The sequence below is a fragment of the Rutidosis leptorrhynchoides genome, chromosome 3 (genome assembly GCF_046630445.1).
Source record: "Rutidosis leptorrhynchoides isolate AG116_Rl617_1_P2 chromosome 3, CSIRO_AGI_Rlap_v1, whole genome shotgun sequence".
Taxonomy (NCBI): domain Eukaryota; kingdom Viridiplantae; phylum Streptophyta; class Magnoliopsida; order Asterales; family Asteraceae; genus Rutidosis; species Rutidosis leptorrhynchoides.
This window is the reverse complement of record NC_092335.1, coordinates 435771588-435791224: the sequence shown is the minus strand read 5'-3', so window position 1 is coordinate 435791224 and position 19637 is coordinate 435771588. Positions and strand designations below refer to the sequence as shown.

At 31.9% G+C, this 19637-nt stretch overlaps 2 protein-coding genes across 3 annotated transcripts; one reads left to right on the top strand and one right to left on the bottom strand.

The window, feature by feature from the left end:
- Nucleotides 1-5260: 5260 nt before the first annotated feature.
- LOC139897896 (zinc finger CCCH domain-containing protein 18-like) lies at nt 5261-11864 on the top strand. 2 transcript variants are annotated; one of them, XM_071880609.1, is made up of 7 exons: nt 5261-5557; nt 9637-10556; nt 10641-10817; nt 10884-10948; nt 11049-11150; nt 11252-11345; nt 11452-11864. In XM_071880609.1, exons 2-7 carry the CDS (start codon nt 9664-9666, stop codon nt 11522-11524), a joined length of 1404 nt encoding a protein of 467 aa, XP_071736710.1. In that variant the 5' UTR covers nt 5261-5557; nt 9637-9663; the 3' UTR covers nt 11525-11864. The 2 variants fall into 2 exon arrangements, with proteins under 2 accessions (XP_071736710.1, XP_071736709.1); XM_071880608.1 differs by lacking the exon at nt 5261-5557 and adding an exon at nt 8652-8784.
- Nucleotides 11865-14613: 2749 nt separating this feature from the next.
- On the bottom strand, nt 14614-17000 carry LOC139901487 (uncharacterized). Its single transcript, XM_071884196.1, has 2 exons — nt 16971-17000; nt 14614-15333 (listed from the first exon to the last, which is right to left on the bottom strand). Exons 1-2 carry the CDS (start codon nt 16998-17000, stop codon nt 14614-14616), a joined length of 750 nt encoding a protein of 249 aa, XP_071740297.1.
- Nucleotides 17001-19637: the final 2637 nt, after the last annotated feature.

Below are 19637 nucleotides of genomic sequence, written 5' to 3'. Positions count from 1 at the left end.
ATAGTTTCCAACAAAAATGTTAAGCAATCATTTTTAAAGAAAACACGGTCGAAGTCCAGACACACTAATGCATCCTAACAAACTCGATAAGACACACTAATGCAAATTTTCTGGTTCTCTAAGACCAACGCTCGGATACCAACTGAAATGTCCCGTTCTTATTGATTAAAAACGTTCCATATTAATTGATTTCGTTGCGAGGTTTTGACCTCTATATGAGACGTTTTTCAAAGACTACATTCATTTTTAAAATAAACCATAACCTTTATTTCAAAAATAAAGGTTTAAAAAGCTTTACGTAGATTATCAAATAATGATAATCTAAAATATAATGTTTACACACGACCATTACATAATGGTTTACAATACAAATATGTTACATCGAAATCAGTTTCTTGAATGCAGTTTTTACACAATATCATACAAACATGGACTCCAAATCTTATCCTTATTTTAGTATGCAACAGCGGAAGCTCTTAGTATTCACCTGAGAATAAACATGCTTTAAACGTCAACAAAAATGTTGGTGAGTTATAGGTTTAACCTATATATATCAAATCATAACAATAGACCACAAGATTTCATATTTCAATACACATCCCATACATAGAGATAAAAATCATTCATATGGTGAACACCTGGTAACCGACATTAACAAGATGCATATATAAGAATATCCCCATCATTCCGGGACACCCTTCGGATTTGATATAAATTTCGAAGTACTAAAGCATCCGGTACTTTGGATGGGGTTTGTTAGGCCCAGTAGATCTATCTTTAGAATTCGCGTCAATTAGGGTGTCTGTTCCCTAATTCTTAGATTACCAGACTTAATAAAAAGGGGCATATTCGATTTCGATAATTCAACCATAGAATGTAGTTTCACGTACTTGTGTCTATTTTGTAAATCATTTATAAAACCTGCATGTATTCTCATCCCAAAAATATTAGATTTTAAAAGTGGGACTATAACTCACTTTCACAGATTTTTACTTCGTCGGGAAGTAAGACTTGGCCACTGGTTGATTCACGAACCTATAACAATATATACATATATATCAAAGTATGTTCAAAATATATTTACAACACTTTTAATATATTTTGATGTTTTAAGTTTATTAAGTCAGCTGTCCTCGTTAGTAACCTACAACTAGTTGTCCACAGTTAGATGTACAGAAATAAATCGATAAATATTATCTTGAATCAATCCACGACCCAGTGTATACGTATCTCAGTATTGATCACAACTCAAACTATATATATTTTGGAATCAACCTCAACCCTGTATAGCTAACTCCAACATTCACATATAGAGTGTCTATGGTTGTTCCAAAATATACATAGATGTGTCGACATGATAGGTCGAAACATTGTATACGTGTCTATGGTATCTCAAGATTACATAATATACAATACAAGTTGATTAAGTTATGGTTGGAATAGATTTGTTACCAATTTTCACGTAGCTAAAATGAGAAAAATTATCCAATCTTGTTTTACCCATAACTTCTTCATTTTAAATCCGTTTTGAGTGAATCAAATTGCTATGGTTTCATATTGAACTCTATTTTATGAATCTAAACATAAAAATTATAGGTTTATAGTCGAAAAAATAAGTTACAAGTCATTTTTGTAAAGGTAGTCATTTCAGTCGAAAGAACGACGTCTAGATGACCATTTTAGAAAACATACTTCCACTTTGAGTTTAACCATAATTTTTGGATATAGTTTCATGTTCATAATAAAAATCATTTTATCAGAATAACAACTTTTAAATCAAAGTTTATCATAGTTTTTAATTAACTAACCCAAAACAGCCCGCGGTGTTACTACGACGGCGTAAATCCAGTTTTACGGTGTTTTTCGTGTCTCCAGGTTTTAAATCATTAAGTTATCATATCATATAGATATAGAACATTCGTTTAGTTGATTTTAAAAGTCAAGTTAGAAGGATTAACTTTTGTTTGCGAACAAGTTTAGAATTAACTAAACTATGTTCTAGTGATTACAAGTTTAAACCTTAGAATAAGATAGCTTTATATGTATGAATCGAATGATGTTATGAACATCATTACTACCTCAAGTTCCTTGGATAAACCTACTGGAAATGAGAAAAATAGATCTAGCTTCAAAGGATCCTTGGATGGCTTGAAAGTTCTTGAAGCAGAATCATGACACGAAAACAATTTCAAGTAAGATTTCCACTCGAAATAAGATTGTTATAGTTATAGAAATTGAATTAAAGTTTGAATATGATTATTACCTTATATTAGAAAGATAACCTACTGTAAGTAACAAAGGTTTCTTGATCTTGGATGATTACTTGGAATGGATTTAGAAAACTTGGAAGTAAACTTGCAATCTTGGAAGTATTCTTGATTTTATGAAACTAGAACTTTTGGAATTTATGAAGAACACTTAGAACTTGAAGATAGAACTTGAGAGAGATCAATTAGATGAAGAAAATTGAAGAATGAAAGTGTTTGTAGGTGTTTTTTGTCGTTGGTGTATGGATTAGATATAAAGGATATGTAATTTTGTTTTCATGTAAATAAGTCATGAATGATTACTCATATTTTAGTAATTTTATGAGATATTTCATGCTAGTTGCCAAATGATTGTTCCCACATATGTTAGGTGACTCACATGGGCTGCTAAGAGCTGATCATTAGAGTGTATATACCAATAGTACATACATCTAAAAGCTGTGTATTGTACGAGTACGAATACGGGTGCATACGAGTAGAATTGTTGATGAAACTGAACGAGGATGTAATTGTAAGCATTTTTGTTAAGTAGAAGTATTTTGATAAGTGTCTTGAAGTCTTTCAAAAGTGTATGAATACATATTAAAACACTACATGTATATACATTTTAACTTAGTCGTTAAGTCATCGTTAGTCGTTACATGTAAATGTTGTTTTGAAACCTTTAGGTTAACGATCTTGTTGAATGTTGTTAACCCATTGTTTATTATAACAAATGAGATGTTAAATTGTTATATTATCATGATATTATGATATATAATATATCTTAGTATGATGTATATACAGTTAAATGTCGTTACAACGATAATCGTTACATATATGTCTCGTTTCGAAATCATTAAGTTAGTAGTCTTATTTTTACATATGTATTTCATTGTTAATACACTTAATAATATATTTACTTATCATTTAACATAATTAACCAAGTGTATCAATATCTTAATATGATTCATATGTACCTAGTAAGACGTTGTTATAACGATAATCGTTATATATATCGTTTTCGAGTTTCTTAAATTAATAGTCTCATTTTTATGTATATAACTCATTGTTAAAATACCTAATGAGATACATACTTATAATAAAATCATGTTAACTATATATATAACCATATATATGTCATCGTATAGTTTTTACAAGTTTTAACGTTCGTGAATCACCGGTCAACTTGGGTGGTCAATTGTCTATATGAAACCTATTTCAATTAATCAAGTCTTAACAAGTTTGATTGCTTAACATGTTGGAAACACTTAATCATGTAAATAACAATTTCATTTAATATATATATAAACATGGAAAAGTTCGGGTCACTACACCTTTGTTCGGTTTTTGATGATCTTGGGCCTATTTTGTGTGTTATTGAGCTAAATGGTAATTTGTGGACTAAGGACTTGATTTGGTGTAAAATTGACCAAATCTTGATCAAAAGTGGCTAAGGAAATGACAAGTGCAGAATTCAGTATCAAAAGCACCGCTCCTCAACTAAGAGCGCCGCTCCTGTGGAGCAAAAGCGCCACACCTACATCAAAAGCAATGTTCTTATGCATGTTTTGGCTCCATTTTCCATCAGTGGTCAGAAACATCATTCCTGCAGCCAAAAGCGCCGCTCCTATCCAGCCAAAAGCGGCACTCCTAAAGCAAAAGCGCCACCCCTGAATGTTGCCAAAAGCGGCGTTCCTGATCAAAAGCGCCGCTCCTCACTTAAGCCAAAAGCGCCGCTCCTTGGTCAAAAGCGGCGCTTCAGTCGCTGTTTCAGCCCAGATTTTCAGCACTATAAAAGGAACAAGATTAGGTTATTTTTCATATGTATCTTTAGAGACACAACTCCGAATTTAACCTACAAAGCCCTAATTTCATCATCCATTGGTGTTTAAATGTGGATTCAAGGAAGCTAGCTCAAGATTCATCTTAGATTTACTCTAGATCTTCATCATTTACATTTTGGGTTGTAATCTCCACTTTTCTTCATTTACTTTGCATTAATTACTTGTAATAACTTTAAGATGATGATTGTTTATGTTTCTATGATTATTATTAGTTTGATCTTAGCCATGATTGGCTAAATCTCTTGTGTTTGCTCATCTATGAATCTCTAATTCTAGTGTTTGTCCCAAAATCAATTGAATAATGTTGTTTGAATGAATTACATGATCATGTGTTATTGTGTTAGCTAAAGATTCATTGCTATGAGTTTGTTTTACGCTTTACTTTGGTTACATATGCTGAGTAGCTCTCTTAGTGATTTGAGAAGTGAATCAATGTGTGCTTCAACACCTTGAGTGATCTAGACAACTAGATTAAAAATTTCAAGTGATTGTGTTCTTGATCTAGGTTGGTTTTCAACTAGCCTTTAGTCAACATAGTAGTGCCGATTATCTTAAGTGATTTCGATAATTAGGGGTTTTAAGTGATTTCAACCCAAGCATAATCTCAATAACCAAATCATGATTAACTTGAGCTTAGAATACAATGCTTATGTGAATTCGCGGAGTGTTATTTGATTTAAGGTTTGGTAGTGATGCTAAACATTTACTAGTTCAACAACTAATGAGATAGCAAAATAGGCAAAACGGGGCAATCCAGGCATAGAGAGGATTAGATAAGTGAACACTTCTTAGTTAATTTGATTTAAGTCTTAATATTTTGTTACTTGTTATTTGCTACTAGTTTACTCGTTAAGTTTAAGTTTGTTTAACTGTGCAAGTTTTAGTTGTTAATCTAATCAATCAAACCTCCCCCCCAATCAAACAAACCCAAGGACAATTGATAGTTTCAAATATTCAACTTACACCGATTTCTTGGGACGAACTTGATAAGAATACTTACATTGAAGTGCTATAATAACTGGGTTCTAAGTGATCGTTAGTTGTGTGTGCTTAATTGTAGTGTTTGAATCATATATAAATTTAGAGGGTAAAAGATGTATCGTTGCACAACACCATCACCACCACCGTTTGCTTGGGATTTTGTTGAGCCACCGAATATCGTTTCTTGCCTCTTTATGTATGACCGTCCTTTTAGGGTTTTTATTACACCTCTTTTGTTGTCTTTATAAGCGTATGATTTGGACCTAAAAAGTTTTTCGCTGGTTCGGTGGTTGCGGCTGACCTACACAATTAGTTCTTCGATTATCCGATTAATTAGGGTTTGAACCCTTTGATTTATCCTTTTTAGCCGGTTGCAGCCGTAAATATGCCACTGGAAAGTGTTATTTTTGCCGCCATGACTGTCACTTCGGCAGAGGTCTTCGTGTTTTGTTGGCTTGCGTATTGTCGTTATAATACACCTCCGTAAGTATTTGTTAATTTACTTAAGTTTTTATTTATTGATTAGTTTACATATTGTGTGTTGCGCTTTTTTATGATGCCTTTCGCTTAATTGTTAAATATGCCCGCGTTTGATTTTGTTGTAGTTATGGTGTCTTAATGTGATATTGTGATAACTGTTTTAACTACTATTTATAGCCATGGTATGTTCTGCATTCCTTCATGATGTTGCTACTGTTGTCATTAGAAATTATTAAATGATTGTCAAAATACATCAATCACAATTGCTATGGTTGTCACTAGGAATTATTTCGGTGCTTTATTTTAGAATTGATGATATGTGATTGGAACTTTATTTGAGCAACACGTTTCTTCGATTTATTTTGTGCTAGAATCAGACATCTAAAATTTTGATTTATTGTACCAAAAGTAGGTTCATTTCAATTATTTAGGATGCAAAACGTTGGTTTTGTCGACCAACTTTTGTTCACCATGAGAAGTTTTGTTGTTGCCTTTGGACATTGCAACCTCTCCTTGGAATGTGGTTGTAGTCCTTTGACATGGTAACGTCTCTTCTTCTAGACGACTTAAGTAAATGTATGATTTTTTTACAACTCTGATACGAGGTGTATGTAAAGAAGGTTAAGAAAGAGTTTGTGATGATGAATATGTGTAAGTTGGGTTGAGCAGCAGAAAAAAATGAATTTGTATATTGGCAGAGTAACCTACATGTTACAGCCATAACAATTCATGTTTCTCTGCTTGATTTCATACATACATCTGAGCCTTTTTCCTGTTTCAATTTCTGTTTTCTTTCAATAATCTAATTCATCTTGGAGAAATATGTCATTTCCCCTATTTATTATATTATAATTGTATCACTTGAATCTATGTGAATACTGTTCACGCCATTTTTTATTGCTTAAAGGGTATTTTCATCCTTTTCACCTACCGATGTATTTTGCAATGCAAAAGACGAATCATACTTTGGCATGACAATCTATAGGTAACAACCATTATGATTCATGGAATCTCTCCCGGAACTACATATATATCCAAACTTGACTTTGGTTATGTGATTAAAAAAAAAAAACTGTATTGTGTGCCATGATTAACAACTTTGTGGTTCAAAGTTTGTTATTCTAATAATTAATAAAATGAAAGGTTGTGATGATGATTATGTGGGACCTTGATTGAGCAATAAGAAAACATGACTATGTATCTTGGCGGGATAACTTATAGGTAGCAGTAGATGCTCTTCATGTACTCTTGCTTAAATATATATACACGTGTCTGAGCCTCACTTTCCATTTTACTTTCTTTATTTATATTTTTTTTCTATTTGTTTCAATAATATTTTTAGTGCTTTATGTATTTATGCAGTTATTATTGCCCGACTGTTAGTGATCATGAGATTGGATTTCCATACAAGTTTTTTTTTTTGAAAGGCCAATAAAAACTTAATTAAAAACTAAAACGGAATACATTTTGTGGTTCTAGTACAAAGGTAAACAAAAGGAAATAAATCATGACATGCTAGGATAATACAAGTTGTAGATCTATGCATCAGTTTTTCGTCGAAGGAAAGTGTTATTTTTAACTGATTTAAAGAGCTATCAAATATAACAGAAAAGGATTCATATTTCAAGTGATAAATAATGAGTTAACATGGTAAAACTCATTCAAATCGCGTGTAATTTTTTTTTTCTTCAATTCACTTGTCCTTGTATCAAAAATTTTAGACACAATTGTTGAAATAGTCAATGTAATTTGTACTAAAGTGCTGGTTTAGTCCCTAGAATTCTTTTACTGATATAGTCCTTGTGGTTTGTCAAAGTCGCTGGAATAGTCCCTGCTTTTAACATATATTTAATTTAGTCGTTAAATCTAATAATGTGCAATGCAAGTTAGTGTAAATGTGTCTTTTTGCTTCTCTTTTTCATCCTCTACCCGTTCTTCTTTACTTCATGATTAGAGAGTTTGATTTTAATTTTGATTTTGTAACATGAATTTAGAGTTAAAGAATTGCATATGGCTTTTATGTTTATGTTTAAATAACCAAAAAGGAGAATAAAAGGGTATAAAGAAGGAGAAGGAAAATGGGTGAAAATTGTAGAAATTATGAATTTACTCTCAAAGGCCTCGATGCATTGCACATGATTAGATTTAACGAGAATATTTAACATCCATCAGCCAGAGGGGACTATCAACAATTTTACATAGCATGAGAACCATCCACATAAAAAAAAATTCCTAGGGACTAAACTAGCAATTTAGTACAAATCACATGTTTCGTCAATTATGTCAAACTTTTAATTACATCATCTATATAGTCATATAAAGTTCTAAAATGATGATGTCATCATTAAGCTAATTTCCCTTTAATTTTTTTAATAATGATGTCATAATTTTATATTAATTTAATTAAAAAATAATACGAAATCTTTTATAAAAGGAAATATTAATCTCTCATAAATTGTAAAATCTTCTATTCAACACCCAAATTTTAAAGCATATTGTAAAACTTTTATATAATAATTGTATTTTAATTTTTTTTTTAAAAAATTTAAAAGACATTTATTATTACTAATAATTATTAGTATTATTAAAGATATAAATACTCAACTTTGAGCGAACTTTATTATTATTATTTACTTTTAATATAAAATTATAATTATAATTATTATTTTATTATTAATATTCAAATTTGGATTCTTTTTACGAATTTAATTACATTAAATATGTATGCGAAAATACATGTCTCTATATATTTGTAAAAACAACGACAATTTTTCTTAGTTAAACGGGCGATTAAAATAAATGATTTTAGCATCTACATTCACTTAATACCTAAAACATATCATTAAATTGTTTCGTTTAAAAAAAACTCTCGTGATTTAGTTAATCATTATAGTAATAAATACTCCGTAAAAATCCTATTTTTATATTGAAGTTTATTTGTTACTCCTACGGAAGTCTTCGAATAAAAACAAAAGGGCACGTTTTCTGTCATTTTCGTTATTTTTGTAAGATTAGTGTCGTTTGTGCGGAAAATTGAGTGCATAGTTTATACATAGTTTCTTTTTATTTATATAAAAAATAGAAATTAAATATTGATTTTTAATAAAAATATTAGCAACAACAACAAGAGCAAGAGAAAATGATGTACTTATATCATACTATAAGGAGTTTTTGAGGACATGAGTACTTTGTTCTGACCTTGTTCTTTGTTCACAAGCTTCATAGATTTGGTCAGTATCTTATAAACATTTGCTTAAAATTTTTTTTTTTTTTTTTTTTTTTTTTTTTTTTTCACAACAGAAATAATGACTCTTTTCTTGTTCCGCACTTGTTTGTGGAGTAAAAAGGTTTGAACTTTGATATGGGTTCTTTGATTTAGTGTAACAACTTGAGCTAACTTTCTTTGATAAATTTTAAAGAATTGTTTATTATATATTTTTGTTACTTTGGTGAATTTTATTTTATACTGTTAACCAAAATATTTTAAGTTTGCATGCTTCAAGTTTATGCAAGTGTTGACCCAGATTGTTTCTGCAAATAAAGATGGGAAATTTGTATGAATATTTAGTCATATCCAACTTGTGTTCTTTCTTTATCATTATTGAGTTGTCAATTTTCATGCTTGAACATAAATTCACACATCAATTGTTTGTTGAAAAGCACTAAAGAGCACACATTAGTCATCAACCCAAATCTCTACAGTTGTACTTTAATTTCTACATTTTTATAGTATATTTTTTAGTCATATTTATGATATTGAGTATGCCTTCTTTCTTGTTCCTAGTTCAGATAACTACTTTTCCCAATTCTCAAATCCATAGAAATTGTGCTGATGTGACTTGTACACAAAGCATTCAATGTTGTACATTTATCTGGATTTGAGAGGTTCCAGTTTTGTACTCTGCAGTACAAAAAGGGGCTAGCCCAAATTCAGCTGATTGAAATTGAACATATTTTTGATATAAAGTTAGTGTCTGGTATTGTTGCTATTTCTGGTTTAACTTTAAAGTATTCTAACTTGTTTATATATTCTTTTTCTTGTATTGGATGCAGCTAACATTTGATTCTTGATTCATATATAGGTTACAACATAATAATATCAGCAAAATATGGACTTCTCAGAATCTACAAAAATTGTATACGATAGGATCCAGAAACTAGAACCCGAAAAGGTGTCCAAGATTATTGGTTATCTCATGTTACAAGATCATGGTGAAAAAGAGATGATAAGATTAGCTTTTGGCCCTGATAATTTAATCCAATCTTTAATCAATGAAGCCAAATTTCACTTCAATTCAACAGTTTCGATCCCAATTCCACCTTCGGGGCCCACAAAGTTTACACCTTTAACCGTTTATCCAGCTTCGTTTCCTGATAATTACCACTTTCAAAACCAACTTCAATTCTTGTCATTAGATGATCATATGGATCCTGCAAACGGGTCGAATTTTGTTAACAGTTATTGTTACTCTGAACCTACATCGAGTCCTAGAATCAAGATTTGTCATTACTTCATGAAAGGTGGTTGTAGGCATGGAAATAGTTGTAAATATTCTCATGGTAATGAGATATTTAGCCCGGTAGGTTTTATCGAGGACGATAACGTCTTTTCACTTTGGTCCCTCCGAAAACTAGAGATGGAACTCACTCAACTATTGAAATCTAGAAGAGGGCTCCCTGTTTCTATCGCGTCGTTACCTATGTTGTATTACCAAATGTTTGGGAAAACGCTTCAAGCCGAAGGGTATTTGACCGAAAGTCAACGACATGGGAAAGCGGGTTATAGTTTGACCAAGCTTCTCGCACGGCTCAAGCGAATAACATTAATTGATAGGCCGCACGGGCAACATTCAGTTATTTTAACAGATGATGTCACTAAATATATGGATTACAACGGAGATAAATATGAACAAGGAGGTATAGTTGCGGGTTCTAAGCAGATATATCTAACGTTCCCGGCTGAAAGTACTTTCACAGAGCAAGATGTTTCGAACTATTTCAAGTAAAGGGTTTCGTAAAAATCAAAACTTTATGTGTTTTTTTCGTTACATAAGTACTGATTGTTAATTTTTTTTATTGTTTATAGAAAATTTGGGCCTGTTAATGATGTGAGGATACCATGTCAACAAAAAAGAATGTTTGGTTTTGTAACGTTTGCTTTCGGGGAGACAGTTAAGGAGATTTTGAACAAAGGCAACCCGCATTTTGTGTGCGGTGCACGAATTTTGGTCAAACCGTATCGCGAAAAGTCAAGGGAAGATAAGTAAGTTTGGTTATCATACTTGTTATATCTTGGCCTTAATATTAAAGCTTATGTCTGTTTCTGCAGGAAAGTTGTGGACAAATTTAGGTATAACATGTACAATGGTGCTAACAGTCTTGATGCTGAATCAGGTCGAAACACATCACATATGCAAAAAGTTTTAACCTTTTACGGTATGGTAATTATGAACTTATATTCAGGTAACGTTTTTCTTTTTCAACGTTGATTCAGTGTCTAGAATTTGTGATAATTTGACATCACTCGAGTTATCATCAAGACCCAAGAACCAGTTGTGTTTTGGGTACTCACTTGAAGAGTTGCGGATATCAGAAGGTTAGAAGCTATAGATACAAAAGTTTGAGTCTTTGAACATTTTATATTTTATATAAATTATCTTATAGGTCTTTAAAAGCATATAAATTTCTCATCTGCAGAGCAATTTGGTCAGCTGTTTGATGTTTTCAACAATGGCCAAGATAACGACGAAAGAGTTAGGATGATAGATACCATATACCATGATCAAGAGAAGTACATTTATATATCTTCTTGAAATTTATAAAAAAATGAAACTTAAAAAAATCTGTTTTTTTTTTTTTTTTTTTTGTCTAAACAGTTTATTTGGTGAAACTTGCAGCAACCAGGGACCGAATCTACCAGATAGTCCATTTGCATCTGTACTAGGAGCTGGAATTTCGACAGCCACATAAGTTTTACACAAATAACACGAGCAGAGTATTTGTACACGAAGACGAATATCAAACTCCGTTTTAATATTAAAGCGGTCTGATACTACTACAGCATAGTTGATAAGAGAAAGTTAACTTTATTAGCGTTTCTATTGCGAAAAAAGCAGGATGCAATGAATATAAGGTACAGAAAAACTTGCAATGTACCAAGTTGTTGATATAATTAGTTTTAGGAACAAGAAAGAATGCAAGTATACTGAGTATGTATGACTCAGTTGAGTAAAAAAGATGTACTTTATTCTACAGCTGTAGAAAATGATATATAGATGAGCTATAAAAGCTTACTGTAGTTTATACAAAATGGTGGTTATTTAGCTCATGTTTACTTAATTATTGCAGATATTGAAACAGTGTTCAAGTACTATAATGTACATATATAGTGTCCATTGAACTTAAAAAAGAAAAAAAGAAAAAAACATGAATATAAAGAAAGATTAAAAATCACATTATTGATATGCAAGTGCTGCTACAGTTGAACACTTCAAAAAAGGAATTAATGGCTTACAGTATATATTATGCAATATGCAATGAAAGGTGCACATTGTTGATTGAAGATTAATAACAAGTCATTAGCTGTGAAGCATGAAGCACTAATTACTGATATAAACACAATTATGGCTTCCTTGTACAAAATTTTAAGTGGGGTCTTTGATTGAATCTTTTTTTATTATTAACTTAGCCAATATATTTAAACCGGTAAGTTGGGTGGTTCTGGGTCATCATTGTGTCGCCCGTAGAAATATCAATTCATCGGATATTGATCGGTTGACGCCGTATTCAAATTTATATTCATTTAGTTTTTGTTCATCGTATCCGTATCCATATCCATATCCATTTAATTTCATTTCATCCATCCATGTCCATATCCAATGGATTTAAACGAGTTACTGGATATCCATTGGATATCAATAAAATGTTATAATATTTTATAATATGCAACGAAAACAAAAACGTTGTATAGAAAAAATAAATATACAAAATCTATCAACAAAAATGTGTAATCTTCGTCGAAAATAGAACACAATCTGTTTAATTTACTATCAAACTTAGAGTATGAAATACTGAATATGTAATTTGTATGTTCATTTTGTTATATATGCGTGTTTTATTGTTTTTTTTTAACGGCAATTTTTTTGGCATTAGTAGATCATTTATTTCAACGACCTTCATCATTTGCATGTAACACACACGTTCGGGCGGAAACCCGAACCCGATCGACGGTACCCGGGGAACACATCCATTCGGGCAGTGGTCCGGGTAAAGGTCCGTGAACGAATCCGGTAAAACCTCCCTATAGGGTCAATATATACCACCATTATTGGTGTTCAATTGGTTTAAAGAAAATCACGTCATCCCTAAGGATCGAACCCATGACCTCTCCATTTTATTATATATGCGTGTTTTATTGTACTATATCATATAATAGTTATTTCATTATAAGGCTGAACGCAATATGTAAATATAACGGTTAATACATTTGTTATAGTAAATACGTAAATATATATCTATAGTAATATATTTGTATATGTATTTATGGTGTAAATAGATATATCCATGGATGAAACTTGTCATCATGTGCATATTCACATTCATTTAGGTTCATCCATATTCATATTCATATCCATTTAAGTTCATTCAGATCCATCACGAGGCGGATGGATCGGGTGGATATCCACTGGATCGGGTGGTCATTGTCATCCCTAGTTGCATGTGCTTCAAACTCCTTAAAAAAAATTTCATTAGTTTGATAAGCATCATCCAATCCAATTTCTTGATCTAGTTTGATCTTACTTAAAAAAAGATTCCAAAAATTCATCTTTAACATGTTTAGATAAACTATCATATAAACATATAAATTTTAGTAATGTTAACAAGAATTGGATAGTATTTAGAACATTTTTCTTCCTTTATAAAGTGTGTATAACTATGTAACTACAGAGTATTATACAGATTGATACCCAGATCATATGTTTTCAAATCTTTATGGAGTAAAATTAAAAGGACAAAAAGTTAACAAACATCCCCAAGTATTTGGATGTGAGTTCACCAGGAAGAGGGAATACTGGGAGCCAATCAGAGACATTATTTTTGGATAATTCTGCTTCATAAATCCATCTTCTTTGTCAGCCGGCTTATGATGTGACTTTTTTAAAAATATATATGTATAATTTTATTTATTAATATTATATGTTGTTATAGAATAAGTGCATTGTGAGCTTTGCAAATCTATTTTAAGATTTGTGGATCCCATAACTGGACCACTTGTTAAATAATTGCAAACCTTTGAAATTATGATGTGAGTTTGAAATAACTTTCATAATCAAGTAGGCCAATTTTGGGAATTTTTTTTTCTGATGTTAACATTTCAATGTTGTTCTGAGTTATGACTCATAACACTTACGCTCGGGTCTTTTGGTAAATTTAGTCTGCAAGTAAATGTATACTGACAAAAGGTGAGAACGGGTCAAATATGTTAGATGGGTCAGCTAGCAAAATATCCTCTAAAACGTATACGTGAAACAAAGAACCAAGCTACAACATCTATAGCTCGACTAAATAATACGGAGTACTCGATAAATGGAGACCTTTGTGCTTATAAACAAAACTATGGGACCGATTTGGCGATTTATTTATACACTAATTGGTTGAGATATGTTTTATTACAAAACAGTAAACGTGCCGAACAAAATATATAATAGCTTACAAGAAAATGGGTTAGAATTCAGAATTCAGAAGCATCAGATGGGTCAAAGGAAACCCGAAATGTAACTTAAATACGAAAAATCTTCTAATTCATACTTAATACTGTATTAAGTATTAAAGATCTTCTAATTCATACTTATCTTGTGCCCTTAGGGCATAAGATAGCCAAACACATATATTAATAGTATGTAATCAAACTTGACATATTTTTTTTTTATTCCGGCAAACCAAAACAATATATTAATTTTCAAAACATACAAAAGGTCAGGATATACCCACAACCCCAAATACAAAAACAACACAAAGACAATAGAAACAGCCTCGATACACATGCATAACCACTACAACTACCATTTGATCTCCCAAATATCTTCCACCATTTTGACTGCTCTTGACTGTTTGACCTTAAAAGTCAACATTTTACTTTGAATAAAACTGCAAATAACCCTGCATAATCCATCAATAGATCTTGATTCTTTTCTGAAATTTCTGTAATTCCTTTCCTGCCATACAAAGTATACACAAGCTTCAACCACCCACCCATTTAGAATACACCAAACATTCCTTTTGAAAGGATACAAAGCAATACCTTGAATAATTCCCTGCAACTCATCAGGCAATCCTCTATACAAGAGTTTACTCTTCAAAAATCTCCAAATTTTCACAGTAAATTCACATTTAAAAAACAAATGCTCTACAGAATCCGCTTCTCTGCCACAAAACACACACCTTAGATCTTGAGCAGGCATCCACTTCATTATCCTGTCCTGAGTATTGAGTCTTTTTAAAATTGCCAACCAAAGAATGAAGGCCTGTTTTGGGTCAAAACCCTTAAACCAAACCACATCATACCAACTCACAGTATTTCTATTTACTTTTAAATCCTTCCAAACTTGTTGGGTAGAATAATGAACAAGTTGACCTCCATTAGTAATCCAATGAAACTTAGTACTGCCATTGACCACTTCTGACCCAATGTGGTGTTTGACTTTACCTCTTAATTCAAGTAGAAACTTCCATCCCCAACTATCACTTTGCTTAGGAACAATATCCCCAAAAACTTTGACCTTTTATCTTTACTAAATTTACCCACACACTCCATAAAGAACTATCCTTAGTAATAATTCTCCATATTTGTTTGACAAGCAAAATTTCATTCCATTCCTTTAGTGGTTTTAAACCAAGCCCACCTTGATCCTTTGGAGTACATACATCTTTCCAGGCAACCTTGGCTTTGCCCATTGACTTTTCTATTTGACTCCACAAAAATCCTTTTAAAAATCTTTCAATTTCCTCCACTACTCCAAACTTAACATATTTAATAATGTATGAAAAGTAAAAAATGGTGATTTGGGTCAACCAACCCAATCTGCCCGTTTCGAACACCAAAAATTACCCATTACACATGTTAAAACGTTACACCCAACTTGCCGGATCAGTCTATATGAACTGTTATCTTTTATTTCTAATGGTTTAAGCGGATAAAACGGAAAGAAAAAAAATTGACAAAAAATGGTTCAAACGAGTCGTACGTTGACCCATAGTTGGAAACATGCTTGCCTAACCCGCGTAGTTTTGACCAATACAAAAAATAACTGTTTTTCAAACCATTATCGGAGCAGCCCAACCGATCACTAATAGAAGTCAACCGGATCCTAACAAACTCTTTTGTATATTTATGATATATTGTGTACGTTATTATCTTACCATGTATTGTGATTTGGAAGTTATAGACTTACCAAGCTATAAGGATACGATCTGCTGTATATATTGAATGATAATGGAATAAAAAATCATGGTTCATTAACTTTTAAAAAGAGGCACCGGTTGTTGACCTAGTCATCGGCGGGAAGGATTTTATATGAAAGAAATCGTCGGCCGAATTATTGGGTCGAGGAGTCCGGTTTAATGTTGAAGACCGGCGGTTGTGAGGATGACACGTCATGAGGATATTCGATAAACAAGGAAGAGCCGTTGGCTGGCTATTACTTGTATGCCAAGGAATTCTGCGTGTTTACACCGTTTAGCCATAACTCCTTCATTTCATCTGGACTTCGATTGAGTTAATTCAAAAGTCTAGATGTTCGTATCGGGGAGATCTACAATTTTCATTTGATTGAGATAATTCAAAAGTCCAGATGTCCGCATGGGGATCTACAATTTTCATTTGATTGAGATAATTCAAAAATCTAGATGTCCGTATCGGGAGATCTACAATTTCATTTTGAATGTTCTGGAATATTTGGACCACAACCGCTGGCCGAATAGATTTCATGATTTTAGCAGGTTATGCACTATATAAATAGGTTGTGTTTTCATTTTTTAGTGTGCATTTTTTCTGTTTATCTCTCTAGTCTATTTTGGTTAAGGCTCTTAATGCTTTGAAGTTAAGGTATGTCGTTTATTTATTTTATGTCTTTCATTTACTTTAGAGCACTGGGAGTGGTGACTGAGGTCACTTGGCATGTCAGGCGTGACTTGATGAGTCAGAAAAAGTGGGGAGTGGTGACCTATGTCAGTTAGTGTGTTAAAATAATATTTTATTATATTTAATAAATTATCCCTTTGGAAAAAAAAAGCAAAAATAAAAAAAAATGGGTAACATGCGTCGCGTGGGGGACTGACCCAAGTGAAACGGAGGTGTGCGACGGATGTGGGGAGTGGGAAATTGGAGACGCAAGGGTGAGACGGGGAGGAGACTGACCTCCACTCCCATTGCTCTTATCGCTTCCATTTCTTTATTGCTTTCCTCAACCCAACTATGAGTTAATTGTTAGTATTCACTTTGGATAACATGAACCTTAGTTATTGATATATTGTGACTTTTCTTCCCTTAAATGTTTTGTGACAACTCTTTAATTTGAACATTCAGCTTAAAAATATGTTCTTTCAACTCAATTTCTTTTGTTTCCGTTTGATGATTAGAGCTTTGTTGAACGTTCAACTGTGCCCAAAGTTGTTTATATTGCTTATGCTAAATAACAATATAATTATAACGCGTGCTTCGACTGTAGAAAGAGCAAAGATAATGAAAATGAGGATTCGTGTCTCTATGTGATGGTTCCACGGGTTCCATCAACAAGCCTAAAGAATTCAATTGTTGTCGCCTGTATTGCTTGATCATAAATGCGAATCGTACATGGAGTTGGTGAAGAGTTGTAACAACGAACATCACGAATCGAGATGTTGAGATCATTCGTGTAAGTTTGGTTTCGAGAAAGTGGCAAAGTCTGGTTTCCTGCACGACTTATTAAACCTGCAAAATCTGAAAATTTTTCTTATACTTTCTTGGAAATCTGGTAAAAAGTGGTGTTTTTGATCGGGGGTTTGAAACATAAGGATTTATAAAATTAACAAATGAATCATATTAACTAATGATGAAACTTAACAAAACAGACTAAACTTACAAAAACGTTATAAACAGTTAAAAAAATCTATAAACGTAAAAGAATTTTTTAATTATATTTACTTATTTATCTACTTTTGTTTTAATTTATTTATTTTACGGATTATGTAATAGACAAGTAAATTACGTAGGTAAGGTTCTCAATGAAGGTATTTCGTATGCCCGAGAGACATATTAAATTAATGTGGCTAATATGTTTTGATCCAAGTCGGGTCATACCCAATAACAAGCTTACCGACACCTTATTCATATTTGATCTTTGCGATTGGATATTGATTAAATATGTAACACTTGAATTTTAGAAAATGGTTTCTAAAATAATATTACTTGATATGTATATATATAAATTATGGAATAATTTATATAAAAAGGATTTAATTATTAATAGGTTAAATAATTAATTATTTTATGTTACATTTTATAAATTGGTTTTATAAAATAATGTATACATAAAAATAATGTGCAAGTATTATAAATTTATTTTATAAAAGTTTACTTTTATAAAATTCAAATTTATGTCAAAGTAAGTTGCATGGGAGAAAGAAATTTGCATGCATTTTGATTGGTCACTTGGGAGATTACTTCCATTCTCCATGTGCATGTACTTGACTCACTTGAATGCACACCTGCACACACATTAAACATATCAAGTAACTTGCAAACTCTCTCTTCTTTCTTCACCCATTTTGGCCGAAATTTTTAGAGAAAAAAGAGAGTGTTCTTGAGTTTTTGGAAGCTCATTTCAAGTGTTTAATTAAAATCCTAACCAAGTACAAGGGTGTTGGTGCAAAAATTTTGGGGTATTACAACTTGAGGCTTCATCTTTTGGAGCTACATTCATCATCATCATCTTTACTTTTACCTCCTAACTTGGAGAATGTATAATCTCTTAACCCACTTATAGTTTGTAAGTATATTCCATAACTTGATCCTTCTTGAGATTTAACTTTAAAGTATATTCCATAACTTGATCCTTCTTGAGATTTAACTTTAAATGGTTAAAGTATAACATGTTTTAAAATGGTAATTCATGCTTCTGCTTAGTTTATTTCTTAAATGGGTTTTAAATGGATCCGGATCTTTGAAATGGGTCGGTTAGTAAACTGGCTGGATAATGGAAAGCTTGAACCCCTTAACGAGGTAAATCCCTGCGTCTTAATAGCTGAACCACTAAAAAAGGACCTCTCTTTCTTGGCTCGAACATTCAACCTCTTAAATAATATAGAGTAACAAACAACTTAACCACTCACTCTACTTTTTCATAAAAAGAACACAATAAAACGCGAAAATTTTAACCCTAATAACTAGAAAACAAAAAGAAAGATTTAATATACCAGTGTCATAACCAAATAATAGACCTCCAGTTTCGGCATTGATAGCAACCCTCATAATATATGCGTACACCAAGTTGTGCTGAAGTATTTCGTAAACTCTGTTTTATCAGCTTGAACACCATCTCCTTCCACCATCTATTTGTTGTTTATGTGTACTCATAGAACAATCTATAGTAATAGGGTAATTAAATCAATGTTAAACATGAGATTGATAACTACACATAAATAGTTAAAATTTCATAATTTCACGTCATTTTTGTAAAGCTATCGATCACATATTTAACACTGATTTAATTACTATATTACCATAGATTGTTCTCTGAGTACACGTAAAACACAAAGAGATGGTGGAAGGAGGTGTTGTTAACCCTGATAGAACCGAGTCCACGAAATGCTTTAGCACGATTTGGTGTACGCCTTATTATGAGGCGTGCTATCAGTATAGGTATTGGAGGTCTATTATTTGGATATGACTGTTAAATCTTTTTTTTTTTTTTTTTTTTGTTTTTTTTTGTTTTTTTGTTTTCTACTTATTGTGGTGAAACAAATGACTCAAGTTAATTGTATCTTTAATTCTTTTAACATGTGCTTCCTAGTCGTCTTCTTCAGCACAAAATTTAGAAAACCTGCC

Coding starts and splice junctions, on each gene's coding strand:
- LOC139897896 (XM_071880609.1), top strand. CDS start 9,664: ATGGACTTCTCAGAATCTACAAAAATTGTATACGATAGGATCCAGAAA. Junction 10,818..10,883: donor GAAAAGTCAAGGGAAGATAA/GTAAGTTTGGTT, acceptor CTGTTTCTGCAG/GAAAGTTGTGGACAAATTTA. Junction 11,346..11,451: donor ATATACCATGATCAAGAGAA/GTACATTTATAT, acceptor TGAAACTTGCAG/CAACCAGGGACCGAATCTAC.
- LOC139901487 (XM_071884196.1), bottom strand. CDS start 17,000: ATGGAAGCGATAAGAGCAATGGGAGTGGAG. Junction 15,334..16,970: donor TAAGAGCAATGGGAGTGGAG/GTCAGTCTCCTC, acceptor TAAAGATAAAAG/GTCAAAGTTTTTGGGGATAT.